Below are 17,913 nucleotides of genomic sequence, written 5' to 3'. Positions count from 1 at the left end.
ATAGCTAAGCCTTACAGGTAAATATTGAGAAACTTTGGATACGGATTAAGACTGGGGAACGTATGAATGTATTAATAATAATATTTCTTTTGCTAGCTATTAATGATGGACCATACAAACTTTTTAGAGGAAGTATACTTCGCTTTTATAAACTTCGTTTCTAAAATTTTATTTGATTTGATATAAGAGAAAATAATGGTTGTATAAGCAATATAACAATCATGGGTTAATCCTTCTACACAAAAACTTTTCACGTAGTTTCTCCAGAAAATTGGTTGTCCCTGAGAAGCATACTACATTTTTGTGCAACTTATAAGAAAGCTCAAAATTGGATTGAACTAAAAACGAATGATCTGTTTAAATTTGTTTTAAAAATCTTAGAATCTTATCCTTCGGATTCGAGACTGAAACGCTTCCCTTTTCATTTCTTATCTAACCCCAAGCGACCGTTATAATTTTGAAAAGGACGTTACACGAGGACTCTTTTGCTTAGCCCTGGAACTGGTTCCGGGCAGGCAGGCACGATAACGGTATCGAGAGCGCCATCCCTGGAACGCAACGTCTGTGCGAAAACTCCCGTTCGTTTCGTCGTCGTCGGTGGTTGTTGGTATTGCTCGAACGTTCGCAAAAAACTGTTGAAAATACTTGGTTGAAAGTTGTGTGTCAAAGCTAGCAAGTTTTAATTAATTGTGCCGTGCTGAGTGCTAACTAACGTGTGCAATATGTATTTTTTGGCATTACTTGCGTTCATTGGAAATGCCAAAGGTAACGGTTCTCTTCTCAATGGGGAATATTGGTGTGAAAAATGTGATACACATATACACACACACACACATGCAGGCCCATGCAAAATCAGCCCCATATCCTTGCTTAAAGTGAAAATATGCAATTCGAACGAAGATAAACTCCTTGAGAGCAAAGGCACAAGGTTTTTCAAGCAAAATCAATTTCGATTGCTTGACTCCTTCAGAAATAATTGGAAATATGGTCCATGGCCACACAGTTCACAATTTATGGGACACGGGGCACACACACACGCAGAAACTTTGGCAGGGCACACCAACACCAGTGCAGATGCTCGCTCTTTTTCTCTGCAGAAAACAGAGAGAGAGGGAGAGAGAGAGAAAAGGGGGCATAACGGTTTTTTGGGTGGGGAAATGGAAATGGCAATACGAAGGAAGTGGCCTGCAAAATTTCGCTTTGCTCTGCACGGAGAGAAATGGATACATCGATATGTTGAGATGATACATTTTATGATTGTACTTCTACTTATAATTTTTGATTAGACAGCATTTGAATTACAATTTTTAAGTTGAAATATTGTTATTTTTAATCTACGGAAGAATCTTTTAAAAATGCTCAAATTTTTATTAAGGAGAAATAGCAATCACTTATTTTCCCAGTGTATGGCATACACACAGACTTGCTGCCCTGTCTGTGTGTGTGGAGCTGGTGGGCGGTTGTTTGGGGTGTGTGCGTATGGTGTTTATTTTTTGCATGTATACTCGCCTCCTTTGTATGGGTGTGAACTGGGTGTGTGGGTTGGACTCGCGTGTATGTATTTATCGCACACACACATACATACACTCGGACGCGAGTTTCACTTGGAAACTCTCGAATAAAAGGCAAAATTTTTTTCGTATGTGATATTTTTTCTTTTTTTTGCGGGGGCGTAACGCACGCCTGTTTGCCATTTTCGTTCGTGCGTTTCCTGCCCAGAAATTTGCTTTCCTGCTGCACACGCATGTACCATACCTATACCCATACAATCCGTGTGTGTGTGTGGGTCCGAGTGTGCATGTATATTTGTTTTTAATTTGAATTTCCGTTTGCTGTTTAGCATTTAAATGATGTCGAAAATGTTATGCGTTTGCATTTAATTTCACTCAAGTGATAAATATTGTGGTCCTTCCATGAATCCTTCCCCCTATCCCCTTCTCTTTCTCTCCCCTGTGCTGAGAAAATTTACAGCACCTGCTGCACTTTGGCAGTGCTTTCAAGTGTGTATGTGTGATTTGGTGGCGCAATGTTAAATCAGCAAAGGAGAAAGTTGGTCAAGTGTGTCAAAATAAAGAATTCAGCTAGCATGGAGTGTGCATTATAGGTGCATAAATATACATAAGTACACAAGTATGTACATTTGCGTGGAGCCTATGTAAATACATATGCAGGAACCTACAAACAAGGTCCTCACCTACATATTTGGTTAACCACAAGTATCAAATATCATTAAGATGGAGCATTTTGAAAACTAGATATGTGATTTTTTAATAAAATCATAGATATCATTTTCGGAATCAATTCCGGATGTCTTTTTTTAAATAAATATGTAAACACAGTTGCTTTTAAATTGTCGTAGTAACTCTTAAGTTAAAAGGTTCTTCGAAGAAAAAGGTTCCTATCTCTACCCCTCAATAACGCCAATAAATATGCTTTAAAATTTAACAAATGCACAGCTTTTAAAGATTCTTTGGCAACATGTTAGAAGTTTCAGAAATTTGCTTTAGTCATGTTGTATTTCTGAACATAATATTATTTATGCAATTAATAAGCATAATAGCTTTTGGAGGACCGTACACTTAAACTTTAATTCCCAATTACAAACGAAAATTAAACATCTATTTTAAAGACAGCAACCATAAAATGGGTTTTTAACCTGGTTTTAAACATTTTGTATTAAGTATTAAGTTTTTGATATAATTTTTGCCATAAAGTATCTTTTTCAAACTGAATAAACTTAACATATACCCTCTTCTCACATAAGACCTAACCAATTTATTCCACCTCCCGCAGATGGAAATGCGGTGAGCTCGAGCCTAATCCCCGGCGGCTCCTGCCGCGACTACAACGGGAAGATGTACGAGACGGGCATGCATTACATGCCGGGACCCGACTCTTGCCGCCTGTGCATCTGCGACAGCGGGCTGCCCAAGGCGTGCAAGATGGTGCTCTGCGAGGCGTTCAGCAAGTGCAAGTCCTTCCAGACGGTGGGCAGCGGCAACAACTGCTGCGAGGTGATCTGCCTGGACGACCAGTTCAGCGACGGGAGCACCGACTTCGGCATTTGACTGGTGGCCAGTGGCATCACGGCCACGTTGTCCCTGTCGCTGCTCTTCTTCCTGGTGAATCGCCTGAGGCAGCGTAAGATGCGGGCGCGGGAGAATCGACAGAATGCAGAGGATCAGCGCAGCATCGTGGGCAGTATAGGGTGAGTCTTTTAAAGGCTAATCCTCCCAAGATCCTCTAATGAACCCCCTCCCCCATTCATGCAGCTACATAGCCGGAAACATGGGCTACATGGAGGGCAATCTTAGTGCCATCGACTACTCTTACGGCGGCGCCGCCACCCACTATCCGCTGTGGAAGCCACATTTTCCGCGTGGTGAGGCCCCTCCGCCTTATGAAGAGGCGGTGGCCATCTCCCAGGCGGAGGCCCTTAGTGCCCAGTGCACCGTCAACCTGCCGGCCAGTTCCCAGCGAGCGGTGGCCACCGTCAGCCAGCAGCAACATCAGGCAGTGGCTCAGGCCCAAGCTCAAGCTCAAGCCCAGGCGCAGGCCCAGCAGCAGCAACAGATCCAGGCCCAGGTGCAGGCCCATCAGCATCTGCAGCAGCACACCCTCCAACTGCACACTCAACCGCAGCAGCACCATCAGCCCTACAGCCAGCAATTGGTGGCTCATCCGCATCCGCAGCACGCACACGCCGCTGCTTCTGTGCTGCCCCAGTCGAATCAGTACACTCAGAGCACCACCAACCTGATCAACATTAACATAAACAGTGGGGGGGTGACCACCATAGCCACCGGGGAGAATCACCAGCCGCCTTACAGTCTGCAGAGCGATCACCAGCTCAGCCTGGAGCAACAACAGCAGCAGCATCAGCAGCAACAGCAGCAGCATCTGATCCAGCCTCCGGTCAGCACTGGATCCATTTGCCTCCAGACCATGCCCAAGCCACCTGTCTCCGGGGAGTGCAGCTACAAGAACTGCCACCTGAACATCAGCGCCAGTGTGACCACTGCGGCGGCCAGTTCCAGTTCTGCGGCCTACACGACGGGAAGAAGGACCACGCCCCGTGGATCACAGGAGCTGCTGCATCAATTGCCACAGCAACAGCAGCAGCAGCATCAGCAACAACAGCAGCAGTATCTCACAGTGGCCGATGTGGAGATCAATGCGAGTGCCAGTGCCGCCAGCTATCATTCGCTGCCAGCCAACAGTGGTGAACTCCTGGCCACACCCACCCACTCCCAAGTGTTGCACCATCAGCAACAGCAGCATCACCAGCAGCAACAACAACATCTGCTGGCGGCCATCTCTTCGCCGGCCATGGAGCTACTGCAGCCTCTGGAGATAGCCACAATCTCGGCGCCACCTGCCTGCAGCACAGCAGATTCGGTGACCCAGACCACGCAGATGCCTCTGCATGGCACACTAAAGAGCAGCCAGCAACAGCAGCAGCAGCAGCAGATCAGCAAGACACCCTCGAGCTCGAGGCGCTATCATCGCACCATTCCGCGGTACTTCGCTGTGGCCGATCCCCTCCAGCTGAAGCCCAAGACCAGCAATAGTGCCACCTCCACCAGCGACAAGCCGCAGGCCAGCAAGAAGCCCATGTGCCAGTGCCCCATCCAGCATGTGCCCATGTCCTACATGGGCAGTACGGCCAATGCGAATGCCTTCTTGAGCGGAGCTGGCAAACTATTCGCGGGAAACTCGAGCAGCAGCAGCACTTCCACGCCCACCTGCTCCCTGTCGCCGGGGGCGGCGGCCAGCGGAGGAGTTCGCCATGCGGCCACCTTGTCCTATGGACAGCGAGCAAAGTCCTCGACGAATCTGCAGCAGCAGGCACAGGATTTAATCACGGCGGCGGCCTCGGGAGGAGGAACTTTGCGCCGAAGCGGGTGTGGACACGAACCCAAGATAGCCACCATCTCTAAGCAGGTGGGCGATGAGACGCACCATGGGCATGCGGGATCCGGCGGTGGAGTGAATGTATCGGCCATCATACCACCGCCCCCGCTGCAACATCCCGAGGAGGTGTCTGCTCCACCCATTGTCCTGGGTCGCGTGCAGAAGAGATCCTCCAGCAATTCCGCAGAACGGGGTAGAAGCTCCAGCGGCGGAGGCAGTGGCGGACGCAGTGTGTCCAGCGGCAGCGGTGGCGATTCCCTCTCCAGCGCCTACTTGAATCGAAAGGTGAGTTCGAAATGTAAGTAATCCCTTTGTGAGAGCTTGACATGGCGGGGAATGAGATCGAAGGCGAAATTGGAGTGGGGGGGATTGGATTGGCTTTCAATTCTGCATGTATATATACTTATATCTTTGGTTTCATTCCTCGGTTTTCGTTTTCTTTGGCCCCTGGGCTCATCCTCTTGTATCTTTTAGGTTGATGCCTACTTGAGTTTGACGCAGAAACAGCAGCAACATTTCTTTAGCCAGCAACAGCAGCTGCATACAGATCCGAGCAATCCGACTTTACCACCGAAACTCTACAAAAGCCTAACGAATTTAAAGAGCGCCACCGTGGTCAGCACCTCCTCATCCTCCTGCTCGTCCGGCAGCGGGAACAACAACGCCGTGGCCACCATCTACACGCTGAGCAAGCCGGTGTCCAGTGGTCAGCGCAAGGAGCAGACGCCCTCGCTGACCCTGCCGCCGGCGAGTCCAGCCGCCGGATCCGGCGAGAAGCTGGTCAGCGGCAAGATCAACTCGAGCACCTTCTACCCCCTGGCCAACCACGTGACCTACACCCTGCCCAAGCATATCAGCGGCAAGGTGTCGCTGAACAGCACCATCAACAGTGTGGTCAGCAAGGTGCCCTCGGTGATCAGCATTCCGCCGGTGGAGAACAACAATTCGGGTGGCCAGACAGGTGCTCCGGCCAAGAGCACCACACTGCCAAAGATATTGCGCGTCAAGCGGGACACTGGTTCGGGAGGAGGAGGAGCTGCCACGAGTCTGGCGATTGCCCACTGCCAGATGCCCAGTTATCCGCTGACGGCGAAAACCACCACCGGAGGAGGATCCAGCGGGCGGTCGCCCAGCAAGCAGCTGCCCGTGTGCACCACCTCGAAGAACTGCCTGAACCCCAAGGAGCACTTTCTGCCCAACGACACCAGTCTGGACGATGACTACTTGAGTGAGTGCGAGAACTGCAAGATAGCGCAGAGCGCCAAGTACTACCTGGGTGCTGAGATGAGCGGCGCCTGCTCCTCGACCTCGCCCCAGGAGACGATGACGCTGCAGCGCAAGTCGCTGGAGGAGACCAAGGAGGAGCCGCTCGAAAGCTACTACCGCAGTTCTCACACCCTGCCCAGCAATGCAAAAAAGCATGGGTGAGTATAGTTAGTGAGGAAATCTTAGTTATAGAAATCACATGATCTGCTATTGCTTTCGAACACTGGATTACATTATTAGGGATAAATATCATGTTTAATGTAATTATTTGCAAGTACAACTTTTCTAAATCATTTACAAAATCCCTAGTGGTAAAACAATAGATTCACTTTTTTATTAAAAGACATAGAGATAGGCATCTAATGACATTATATTGTGTCTGTTAGCAAGAATAACAACCGTGAAAAGTGGCAGTTCTCAACAATTCCGGCTGCCAGCTCGTCGGATGAAGACGTCAACGAATGAGATTTAAGCCATTTTCTTTAAGATGCCCGATCCCCGACCAGAAGAGCATCCTAAAGAAAACGCAGGCTCCAAAAACCATACCACAATCCCCGCCCCAGAAGGCTTATCAACTTAAGAAGAAACCTAGGTACCCAACCAAGTGCTGCTGCAACGAGTGGATAGATCCTGTATATAAGCATATTAAGCGTACTTTAATCTATAATAAATTGTGTCGTTAAAAATGAGTAGATGGTAACCAACTGATTGTTAGCTATAACCATGACGATACTCAACCCATAAACGGCATGTAACTCTGCGTGTTGGTTTTGCACCTGTATATCTCTGTATGTATGTAATTGAATCTGTACTATACGATATGAATATGAAACGATAGGGTAAGGAGTTAGACCGGGCAAAAATCAATTATAACCATTGCATTATAAGGATATTAGCAAACTGTTGAATACTTAGCATATATGAAATTGATCATTAAGATGTCGAACCCTACTGCCATCTGCCATTTTGCCAATGTTAACTGTCAATAATTGTGTATGTATGTAATATCTAAATAACGAATGTATGAAATTAAAGTTTTTACAAACAACTAAAGGAAGCTGACCAAAATTTAAGGTATTTCCCCGCTGCTGATCCCCAAGATGCACAAACATTGCACATACGAACTCTAGGATAAACCAATTGACATATACATACATAAAGGAAAACTTAGGATACGAATTTGAATTCAAAGCTCATTACCAGACCATACCCGCTTTATTAAGATGTCGGAGTTCCAAAGCTCTTCTAACTTCTAAATTACCATTCTTTTCCCAGTCAACTCAAATGAATGTACCATATAAAATGAAACTACGTCAGTATATAGATATAAGAAATAGTTTCCAAGTGGTTTTTGTGTGGGGTTCTAAATACATTAGACGGTTTCTTGGTCGATAACGAAGGACTTGCTAGAGAATAACTTTCGTTTACGTCTTGAATCGGGCGGGTCCTAGACAGTCTAATGCCAACGATATAAGCACGATATAAAGTATATGTATATGGAATACAGATAGGAGAGCAGCGACCCAGAAGAAGTAATGGGCGAATGAATTGTTTGATTCGATCAATTGCAAAACTAGTCGTAATCATACTAAGCCAGCAAGCAATTAGTCGAAGCTTCACTTAGACGAAAGCCAAAGATACCCCAGATAGATACTATAAGGTATATTATCCTGATTTGCTTAGCTTTAGTTCTTTTCTAATTTAGGTAGTTTTCCCCACTAAAAAACTTGTTCGAAAACGGTTCTTGTTCCGCTTTTGGTTGTAATCGATCTCTCTGACCTGAAAACTGTATTGTGTTCAACGGATGCTCAAAATAACTATACACCGAGACAAACATGGATTGTACAATTTGTTGTTTGAGTTCGGATTTTGTATTGTATGTACGTTCAACGAAGACTCGACTCTGTTATCAAATGCTCAAAGCGTGTACTGACCACAACGCAATCGTGTCCCCCGATTTGGGGGAGTAATTTAGCATACTGAAATTACAAGTATTACAGAAATTACTCAATAGTATTAAATAATGAAATCAAACGTTTTTCAATATACTTATTAGTGAGTCATTTATCAAAATTTAGTTTCAACAGTAAAACCAAAACAACATATGTACATCACGGCTAAGTACGAATTTTTATTCAATAAGCTATATTTACTATTAAACGAAGTCTCAAAAAACCAAATATTAAATTAACAAATACTTGGTAATAGTAGTTTAAAATTACAAAGGATAAAAATACATTAAAATTAAACTAGTGTGCGATAGTTAAAACAAATTTACCAAATCGAAAGAAAAAAAGCCAAAACCGTTTCAAAAATTATTCAACACAATGGATGTCAAACTCAAATATCGATTAATCGGTTGCGACGGACATCGTGTTTCAAAAACGATATTGAGATTTGTATGAATAATTGCTTAAACCACAAAATATTACGAGTATCAATGTGTTATTGAAGAAACATCGTATTGTAACTATTTAAATTTAATTGAACTAAAAGTGGAAAAATAAATTGGTCTATAATGAATATTAATCCCGTGTTTGACTTTTTTAGTGGGCTTTAACAATGCATTTTTTAGTAAGAGCGCTACAAAAGTTTTTTTGAATAAAAACAAAAAGGGGTTGGGATATCAATGATATTATTTATTTTTGTAAAAGAAAATTCGATGCTATTATGTATGAAACTCAATTTTTGCAATTGGAAAATCTTTCTGAAGAGAAATGTCATAAGAGCGGAAAAAATTATGGCGTCGATTGCTGTTCCTATCGGTCTACCTTTGTAGCGTCCCCATTGAAAAACACATAAGTAAGATCCAGCCCGCGTTTTCTAGCCAACATTCTGAATACGACATTCCAACACTCCCAAAATAACAAGTCAGTTCTTGAGGTTTTAATTGTAAAAAATGCAATACAATTGTTACGTGTTTTTTTCGTTTCGTTTTTCTTTTGTATTTAAATCATAAAAACAATTTTACGATGTATCAGATTTGCCTTTAGTTAATATAATATGTAAGGTATATCCTATTAGTTGTTTTTGTAATGCCTGATTCTGCTATAGATGCACAACACTCGCAAGCGAAACGTGTGTTTTCTTTTTATATACATACACGACAACAAAATTTAATAAATTAAGTTAGGTATGTATTTGTTTTTGTTGGTACTTTTTTGTTTCGGTTTGATCAACGGACACGGGAAGAATGGAGCTGGGGGACAAAAGGGAGCAGGGCGAAGAGGCCTAATAAAGATGATGCTGCTACTGTTGTCGCTGGTGTTGCTTCTAAAAGTAGAACCAATCGGATCCTAACTTAGTTCTACTTCTTTGCTACCTGACTGTCCAAAACGGGTGTGATTGTCTTGCCTCCAAAGATCTGACCCCAGCCGATCAAACTGGAAGGGAAAATTTGATTTTATTTAGTTATTTGAAAATAACCATACAGGGACTGTGTTTACTCACCGCCAGTGGTTCTCCACACGTCTGCTGAGGGCAATCTTCTCGCCCTTCTCCGTGCACACAGGTGTCGTCAGCACAATCTTGGCCAAATCACCCTTGGTGGCCGAGATGCGACCGCCGGTGCTGAGGGATCCGATGTTAACCAAGAGGATTTCGTTCTTCTGCAGCTTCTCCACACGCGCACCCTTTTTGTCGCCATCAGTGCGGACACCCAGCAGGCGACGCAGGAGGTAGTACGAGATTTCCAGCTCCTGGTAGATGTCGGGCAGCTGGCCAACGGCGCCCAGCACCTGACCGACCAGACGATCGGCACGACACAGCGTCGGATCGATCTTGGTGCCCACACCAATCAGACCACCGGGCACGGCGTACTGCAACTCGTTCTGCTCGGCGAATAGCGAGACGATGCGCGAGAAGATGGGTCGGCAGGTGATGTTGCCGTCGCTATCCTTGGTCACGACGCCCGGTCGCACCTCGATCTCCTGGCCAACCTTCAGCACGCCGCTCAGGATGGAGCCGCCGGCAACGCCGCCCTTTAGATCTGCCACCTCGCAGCCTGGCTTGTTGACGTCGAAGGATCGGATTACGATCAGACGGGGCGGGGCGTTGAAGTCGCGCGGTGGCACGGGGATCTTGTTTACAATGTACTCGCAGAGTACATCGATGTTGTACTTGAGCTGGGCCGAGATTGGGATGATCGGAGCGCCCTCAGCGACGGTGCCCTGGACGAATTTGGTGATCTCTTCGTACTGCTCCTTCGCCTGGCTTTCCTTAATCAGATCGATCTTGTTTTGCAAGATCAGAATCTGTTTTAGCTTCATGATCTCAATTGCAGCCAAATGCTCAGAGGTTTGCGGTTGTGGACAGGATTCATTGCCTGCACATGGGATAGATATTAGTTAGTAAGTCTCTGCATTATTCGGAATGTATATATGAAAATACCCACCAGCAATGAGCAGCAGGGCGGCGTCCATCACAGCGGCGCCGTTCAACATGGTAGCCATAAGAATGTCGTGACCGGGGCAATCGACGAAGCTCACGTGTCGCACCAATCTGAAGTTACCGGAGCAGTTGAGTCGGGTGCAGGGCAAGCTGTCGTCCTTGCTCGAGGCGTCCGATACGAAGCTGGCCGGGCGTGGGCACTTGGGGTTGTCGCACTTGTAGATTTTGGCATTGGCGTAACCTAAAAGCAAGGCGATAGTAATTATACAGGACTAGGTTTTTCGATTCTTCTTCGCAAACATCTAACAATAACTCTAGGTGGTTTTCTCACTTGAATCATCATACATTGTTTCTACAAAGAATTATCATATATGCTAAACTACATTTTCCTCTCCAAAACATAAGGCTAAAAAAAATAAATACATAACATCATTCAATTATCATAAGGTATTTATTCTGAAATATTGATTTACACATAATACCGTACTTTATTTTAGCACATTGTAAGGTGTTTGTCCAAACACTACTGTTAACCTAATTCCATAATAGAAAAGTAAAAGGTATATAATGACATGTACAAAGTATGCGGAATTTTTGTTTTATTCTCTAGTCGTATTTTGTTCAAACTTAATATAAATCCACAATTCGTCGATATTCGCATTTGGCAGTGCAAGGATAACAAATAAATAATTAAAATGCCATCAATTGATTGTTCATAATATAAAATCTGCATACAGATGGCAAGCAAGCGCCAACTAGCAACAAATGTGTTGAAAAAAATATAGTTCAATGCAAATTAAAGGATTTTTTGCCGTAATAAGAAAAAATATTGGGTGTATCCGTTTAAAAAAGGACCTTTCGGCAATTGTCCGCTCCGCAGCGGCACTCAACACGCACAGCGGTCGAGAGGTTCTCGTACGGCAAGTCCTCGTTATCCGCGCGAATGTAGTCGAAGCTCAGCTCCTCGCCGGCCCTAATGGGACGCAGCGTGAAGAACACAAGGTGCGGCAGGGCCACATTTAAATGCTCGATCCAGCAGGGGAACACGGCGAGATTTGGATCGCACGAGTGGTTGATAAAATGCGAGATATTGCCGAAGTTTGCCGCATCGATTGTGTACTCGCTCTCCTGAGCCGTGTTGTAGTCCAAGTCAAATAGATATGTCCTGCCCTTGTCGTCGTACGCCTTGCCGCGCTCATTGGCCTCGTCGCTGGTGATGATCTCCCCAATGTACTCGCACACAAATTCACCCTTTCGCAGGGCATTCGGGGTCTTCACACCCCAGCCGCTGCCGTTGCTCGTCTTGAACAGCACCAGCGGGAGCTGGCGTCCGTGTTGAACCAGGCGATTGGAGCAGGTCTCCTTGCATGCGCAGCGGCTATTGCACTCGAAGATAGCGCTTCCTGGATGCAGGCGCAAGCGCCGTGTGTTCCGCTCGTAGGCAAACAGCTCGCCGGCCATGCGAGCACAGCACTTTGTGGAGGGAGCGCATTCCTCGACACCATCCTCGTCACAGCACTTGCAGCCCAGAATTCCCGCTTCCGGCTTGGGCACTCCTTCGCCGATTATGTTCTTCTGTATGTACATGAAATTGCTGTCTATGGTATCCAGATCCACGTCGTTCTCCACTCGAATTGGTGGCGACGGCTGCTCCACACTGTTCATGCGCTCCTCAAACATTGCTAGGTCAACCAGCTGCTTGCGCCGAGTAAATTGTGCCCGCTTGAGCTGCATGTTGCGCAGGGCTCGCTCTCCGATCTTCTGCGGCTCCTTCTGGCTACGACTGCTCGCAGCCTGGTACTGGGCCAGTAGAATGAGGTCAAGCTGCAGATTAAGCGGATCAAAGGCATCCACATCGGCCACCGTGATGTTCTGCATCAGCGGCAAGGCCTCCAGCTGCCCCTCAAGTTCACTGGTTATCTTAGCAATGTAAGTCTCGTAGAGCTGCTGATGCCGCTCCAAAAACTCCTCCATTTGGGCGCAGTCGGCCACGTTGGCTAGGCTCTCCCAGGTGTTCTTGCTGGCAGAGTATCCCTGCCATTTGACAAAGAAGACTGGCTGATATTTTTCTACCTCCACGCACTCAATGCGTTCCACAATGTACTCGCCCTTTGGCGGCTTCTTGACCATCTGTCCCTGGTTGTTCTTGGACCGTTTAGAGTCGGGAGTCGGTGTGCTCGCGCCGCAGCTGCGTCGTCGCTTCAGATTGGCGAAAGCCTTGTGGATTTGAGATGTGGCCACGTCATGGTCTTCGCAGCCGAAGACGCTGCCATATCCGCTACTGTTGCTGGGACTCAGTGAGGTCTGGCTGCTGCTTCGCCGGCTGGTGCGTCTGTCCACGCTGGACGAAGAAGATGGCACGGAGAATGGAGCTGGCATCGTGCAGAGACGACGCAAACGGTTGTGTTTCCGCATTTCAGACAGGTGCCTTACGATGGAACGTTGCTTGTGTTCATACTGCTGTCGCTGCTGCCTGGAGCTCATAAGTTTTTTGATTTTCTTTTCGCTTAAGCGTTCTGCAAATGACAATTTTGGACAATTTTGGATTGGAGTTGGGTGGGTTGTTTTTTTTTGAGCGCATCGCAACCGAAGGAAACGAAAAAACCGGAGAAATGGGGAAAAAGAAGAAAAAGATTGGCAATTAATTAAATTGCTGGATTATCAGTCGAATCAATCAAAATATCAAATTCAAGACTAAGCTAACAGAATGAGATTCTTAATACAAAAGGTAGGACTGCTTTTTCATCCAGCTTTGTAGATTACATCTATGGGAAATTCCTTTTTTTTTTAGTCTACTACTTAGGCGACGACACACCTTGACAGGCAAGGCAACGCGTGCTATAATCCAGCAATTTAAGTACACCAAATACACAGAAGTTAGAGTTACAGGAGACAAAGTCATTCGCAGAACGCTTTTTCAATGGTATTTCGATATAAAGCAGCGACAGAGTTGGCTACGCGGTGTGCCGTCGTCGGAACGGTGTTAATTAAGATTAAACTTAAGATTTAACAGGATTTGTGGGTTATCTTCGGCCAGCCGAGAAGGTGTACAAACAATCTTAGGGCACTACGGGTTTACAGGCGAGCAGGAAGGATCAACATACGACTAACTTATATACTCGTAGTGGAAAGTACATCTTAGACTACGGCCTAGACTATCTAAGACGGATCCCGCACTCACCCAGCTTGATTGTGATGTTCCGCTCCAGCTCGTTCTTGAAACGCACAGTCTGCACGCCGGAGATGGCCTTGACCACCGTGGATTTACCGTGGGCTACATGACCGATGGTACCAATGTTGATGGTGGCCTGGCGGGAGATGACCTCTGGCGAAAGAGGGGTGAGTTTGGACACGTCCTGCAAATGCAAACCGATTAATCAAGGTGTATCAAGGGGGGAAAGTCGGAGTCCAAGTCTCTCGTTTACCACCGCCACGCCCCCCGACAAAACATCCCGCCTCAGCTGCATGTGTGTATATAGGAAAGCCGTGGATTTTGAGGTTAGAATGTCGCTTGAATTGCATCAGCTAAATGGATGACAACAGTTGGGCTGTTCTCGAGAAACTGAGCTGCTGACCAGGCCCTAAATCTCGCCTGGGCACAAATCGAACACGAAGGCGGAGTCAAAACCCCGGGGAAAACCGAACAGTCCCTAAATGTAGCGCCACGTGCTGCATTTTCCCTACTTTTTTCGGGGCACAACAAAAGGCTCTTGGCCCTGGCAAAACCCACTAAGGGCTGCTGGAAAACCGGCCTGCGGACCTCTTGAGGCCATCCGGATGGGTTCTGGCCTCACACACCCCGCTGCTTTTCCGGGAAGCGGCTCCATAATGACGACGCGTACACTTTCACACACGGGCGGAGGTGGAAAAAACAGGCGGCGTCGGGCGGTCCTCTTTCGGGCTGCTTACCAAGTTGCTGAGGTCCTGCTTCTGCAAGTTTTTGTTCACACCGATTTGGGCTTCAGCCGTGGCCATGTTGCTGTTGTTTTCGGAAACGATGCGAATACAAAATTATAAAATTAATTTTCAGCTACTACAGCTCGGCATCAAATCTCGATATCGAAGAATGTTAGCGCCCGATAGGCGGAGACAAATAACAAATGCTGTGATATCGATAGTTGGAGCGTGTTGCAAAAGTGCCGAAAATGCCCTGTAATGCGGGGCAGTGCTGCAAAGCGGCGCCGGTGGTTTGGCAATCGATAGTATCGATATACTCTCATCTCTGAAGACCGCAAACGCAAGGTAAAAATCCGCTTCGCTTCTCTTCTGCTCAACTGTACCGCCGCTTTTTGGTCAAATATCTTGTAATTTACGACCGCACGTACACCGGAAAAGCGAGCAGAATGTCGAGCGTGCCAAAGCGAGCCAAGCTGGACGGCGCCCCCGCCGATGGCAACACAACCGCAGCCGCCGGCAACAACGAGGAGGAGTCGGAGGCGCTGGAGCAGATTGATGCCTGCCAGAACGAGATCGACGCGCTGAACGAGAAGGCCAGCGAGGAGATCCTCAAGGTGGAGCAGAAGTACAACAAGCTGCGGAAGCCGTGCTACGAGAAGCGCAGCGAACTGGTCAAGCGAATCCCCAACTTCTGGGTGACCTCGGTGAGTCCACCGCGCGGCCATGATTGCCCGGTCCGCGTGTCTATCGGTTGGGTTCTGATGAAGCCTGTCGGCTCTATTTTGAGGGTCTGCAAATGTAATGGGTTCTGTGACCCAACAGCAGCACACATGTACAAAAAATTTTCTCTATTCGAGGAATTTTTCTTGTTCATCTTGGGCTGCTATTCCTCCGCCGCCGGCTCCCCGCTCAGTTACCCCACCGCGAAAATCGTGTTATCGATAGACCATGTCTGGCGGGCCTCTTCGGGAAATACACAAATTTTCCCCAGTCCTAACCCAGAAATAATGAATGGGCTCCAAAAAACCCATATAATCTGCATCTAAAATATCGATTTCCCATGCTAATCCCAATTACCATGTTTGCAGTTTATCAACCACCCGCAAGTTTCCGGCATTCTGGACGAGGAGGAGGAGGAATGCCTGCACGCCCTTAACAAACTGGAGGTGGAGGAGTTCGAGGACATTAAATCGGGCTACCGCATCAACTTCCACTTCGACGAGAATCCTTACTTCGAGAACAAGGTGCTCACCAAAGAGTTCCACTTGAATTCAGCGGGTAGGTCCGGCAGGAGATATCCTAAAGAATTACTTATAACTGATAACATTTCAGCTGCTTCAGAAAACGGTGACTGGCCCGCGTCCACCAGCACGCCCATCAAATGGAAGGAGGGAAAGAACCTGCTCAAACTTCTGCTGACGAAGCCCTACGGCAACAAGAAGAAGCGCAACTCCGAGTACAAGACCTTCTTCGACTGGTTCTCGGATAACACCGATCCCGTCAACGATGAGATCGCAGAACTGATAAAGGACGACCTCTGGCCCAATCCACTGCAGTATTATCTGGTACCTGATATCGAGGTGGAGCCCGAAGATGAGGAGGACAACGAAGAAAACGAGGAGGAGGCATTCGACGACGAGGACGGTGAGGATGGCGAGGGCGAGGAAGAAGACGAGGATGAAGGTATAAAATACAAACAATATACTAACAAGACAAATCCCTAACAGTCGAAATCCCTTTCAGATGACAAGTAATCTGAAATAGCGAGCATATAATTTCAATTCGCTCCCAAGTGAAGACCCAAAGTGTTTCCAACCACTTGCAACTATAGTTTCCCGTGTGGTTATGCAACATTCACATATTCGCAACCATTTCAGACATATTTAGGTTTCTAATTAAGTAAAAGAAAAGTCATATTTCCATTGAAAAGCAAAAAAAAAAAAAATGAGAATCACCATTTAAAAAAAATTTAAAACAAATAAAAAAGACGTGAATCGAATCTCAAACCGAGTCGTTTCAAATTCCCGCCATCTCTTGTCAGTTGGCTTTTTTCTAAAACATTTTGAGACATTCAATTTGGGATATTTAAAACTAGATGAAAATGTTGAGCACTCATGACATCACTATTAAAAAAAATGTAAACCTCTACTGTTTTGTTGGGAATATTGGATATATTTAAGATCGTTGAATTATCCGGATTTAGTAATTTTCCATAGCTATGTACATATAAATTAAAAATTGAAACTAGCTATTTCAAATACATAAATTTTTTTGTTCTAGCTATTTTTTGTAATCGATAGATATTTAAAGCAGCGCTGGCGCAGGTATCGAAAAATCCCGTAACTACTAACGTAACCCTGGTCACAGCTGCGATTTTTAGCTGAAAAATTCTCGGGATAAAAACGATGGCCTGTGTTAACAAATTGGCAATTTTGGTAGGTTTTAGTGAATAAATTAAGGAGGGGGCAATTCTCCCTATGCAAAGCCAAGCCACTTTGAGTGCTACACATATTATTAGTTGCAGGACAACCTGCAGTTGCTTTTTTACAATTATCTAACGCGCTTTTCTTGGTTATGTAATTTTTGCCCACTAACCCACAAACCGGAGGCAGTTTCTGTTTATTAAACCGAAGGACTGACTAAGTGCTCTTTTTTTTGATAATCCCGCAGAGCCGCACCCTCAGCTCGGCTGCCGCCCAGGCGACGGTGAAGCCTCCAATTCAGGTGTTCGGACTGGAGGGTCGCTATGCCACCGCCTTGTACTCGGCCGCCTCCAAGATGAGCCAGTTGGACCAGGTTGAGAAGGACCTGACCGCCCTGCAGGCCACCATCCGCAGCGACAAGAAGCTGCGCGAGCATGTGACCAGCCCGATCATCAACAAGAAGGTCATGGCCACCGCTCTGAAGGAGTCGGCCGAGAAGCTGCGCTTCGCCCCGGCCACCGCCAACCTGCTGGGTCTGTTGGCCGACAACGGTCGTCTGAAGAGGCTGGACACCGTGATCAACGCCTTCAAGACCATCATGGCCGCCCACCGCGGCGAGGTTGTCTGCGAGGTGGTCACCGCCAAGCCCCTGGATTCCTCCCAGAGCAAGCAGCTGGAGGGTGCCCTCAAGGTAGCTACTTCCGCTTCCCCTCCTTCTTTCTTATCTCTATTCATTGTTCTCTTCCTTTCAGTCCTTCCTGAAGGGCAACGAGTCCCTGAAGATCACCTCCCGTGTGGACCCCAGCATCATTGGTGGCCTGATCGTTTCCATTGGCGACAAATACGTCGACATGAGCATTGCCACTAAGGTCAAGCTCTACACCGATGTCATCCAGGCCGCTGCCTAGACCCCTAAGGATTAGCTCTTGATTTAGATGGTTCAAACTGAAAGTTTGGTATTGGAATTCAAGCGGTAATTGCGAATAAACCACTCTTAGCCCTTGGAAAACCAACGAAAGTCCTT

At 46.6% G+C, this 17,913-nt stretch overlaps 5 protein-coding genes across 7 annotated transcripts; 4 read left to right on the top strand and 1 right to left on the bottom strand.

Annotated features, from left to right (window-relative positions):
* The first annotated feature begins 575 nt into the window (after window positions 1-575).
* Window positions 576-3,096, top strand: LOC119562210. Its single transcript, XM_037875410.1, has 2 exons — window positions 576-765; window positions 2,794-3,096. The coding sequence occupies exons 1-2, from the start codon at window positions 723-725 to the stop codon at window positions 3,066-3,068; spliced, it is 318 nt and encodes a 105-aa protein (XP_037731338.1). The 5' UTR covers window positions 576-722; the 3' UTR covers window positions 3,069-3,096.
* On the top strand, window positions 3,078-8,709 carry LOC119562196 (homeobox protein prospero). Its single transcript, XM_037875403.1, has 4 exons — window positions 3,078-3,208; window positions 3,273-5,199; window positions 5,389-6,338; window positions 6,567-8,709. The coding sequence occupies exons 1-4, from the start codon at window positions 3,147-3,149 to the stop codon at window positions 6,643-6,645; spliced, it is 3,018 nt and encodes a 1,005-aa protein (XP_037731331.1). The 5' UTR covers window positions 3,078-3,146; the 3' UTR covers window positions 6,646-8,709.
* A 384-nt stretch (window positions 8,710-9,093) lies between these two features.
* Window positions 9,094-14,664, bottom strand: LOC119551672 (eukaryotic translation initiation factor 2 subunit 3). Of its 3 annotated transcripts, XM_037861146.1 has the most exons (5): window positions 14,479-14,643; window positions 13,751-13,925; window positions 10,574-10,810; window positions 9,631-10,504; window positions 9,094-9,563 (listed from the first exon to the last, which is right to left on the bottom strand). In XM_037861146.1, the coding sequence occupies exons 1-5, from the start codon at window positions 14,542-14,544 to the stop codon at window positions 9,488-9,490; spliced, it is 1,428 nt and encodes a 475-aa protein (XP_037717074.1). In that variant the 5' UTR covers window positions 14,545-14,643; the 3' UTR covers window positions 9,094-9,487. The 3 variants fall into 3 exon arrangements, with proteins under 3 accessions (XP_037717074.1, XP_037717065.1, XP_037717057.1); XM_037861129.1 differs by lacking the exons at window positions 9,094-9,563; window positions 9,631-10,504; window positions 10,574-10,810 and adding an exon at window positions 11,038-13,085 and having other exon boundaries at window positions 14,479-14,664; XM_037861137.1 differs by lacking the exons at window positions 9,094-9,563; window positions 9,631-10,504; window positions 10,574-10,810; window positions 13,751-13,925; window positions 14,479-14,643 and adding exons at window positions 10,871-13,085; window positions 13,293-13,697.
* A 120-nt stretch (window positions 14,665-14,784) lies between these two features.
* Window positions 14,785-16,487, top strand: LOC119551718 (protein SET). The gene is made up of 4 exons (XM_037861209.1): window positions 14,785-15,170; window positions 15,555-15,744; window positions 15,799-16,149; window positions 16,210-16,487. The coding sequence occupies exons 1-4, from the start codon at window positions 14,913-14,915 to the stop codon at window positions 16,218-16,220; spliced, it is 810 nt and encodes a 269-aa protein (XP_037717137.1). The 5' UTR covers window positions 14,785-14,912; the 3' UTR covers window positions 16,221-16,487.
* Window positions 16,488-16,751: 264 nt separating this feature from the next.
* On the top strand, window positions 16,752-17,907 carry LOC119551719 (ATP synthase subunit O, mitochondrial). The gene is made up of 3 exons (XM_037861224.1): window positions 16,752-16,901; window positions 17,137-17,580; window positions 17,642-17,907. Exons 1-3 carry the CDS (start codon window positions 16,872-16,874, stop codon window positions 17,795-17,797), a joined length of 630 nt encoding a protein of 209 aa, XP_037717152.1. The 5' UTR covers window positions 16,752-16,871; the 3' UTR covers window positions 17,798-17,907.
* The last annotated feature ends 6 nt before the right edge of the window (window positions 17,908-17,913 follow it).

This window comes from Drosophila subpulchrella, chromosome 3R (genome assembly GCF_014743375.2).
Source record: "Drosophila subpulchrella strain 33 F10 #4 breed RU33 chromosome 3R, RU_Dsub_v1.1 Primary Assembly, whole genome shotgun sequence".
NCBI lineage: Eukaryota > Metazoa > Arthropoda > Insecta > Diptera > Drosophilidae > Drosophila > Drosophila subpulchrella.
Note: the sequence above shows the minus strand (reverse complement) of the source record. Positions and strands in the feature narration are given on the sequence as shown.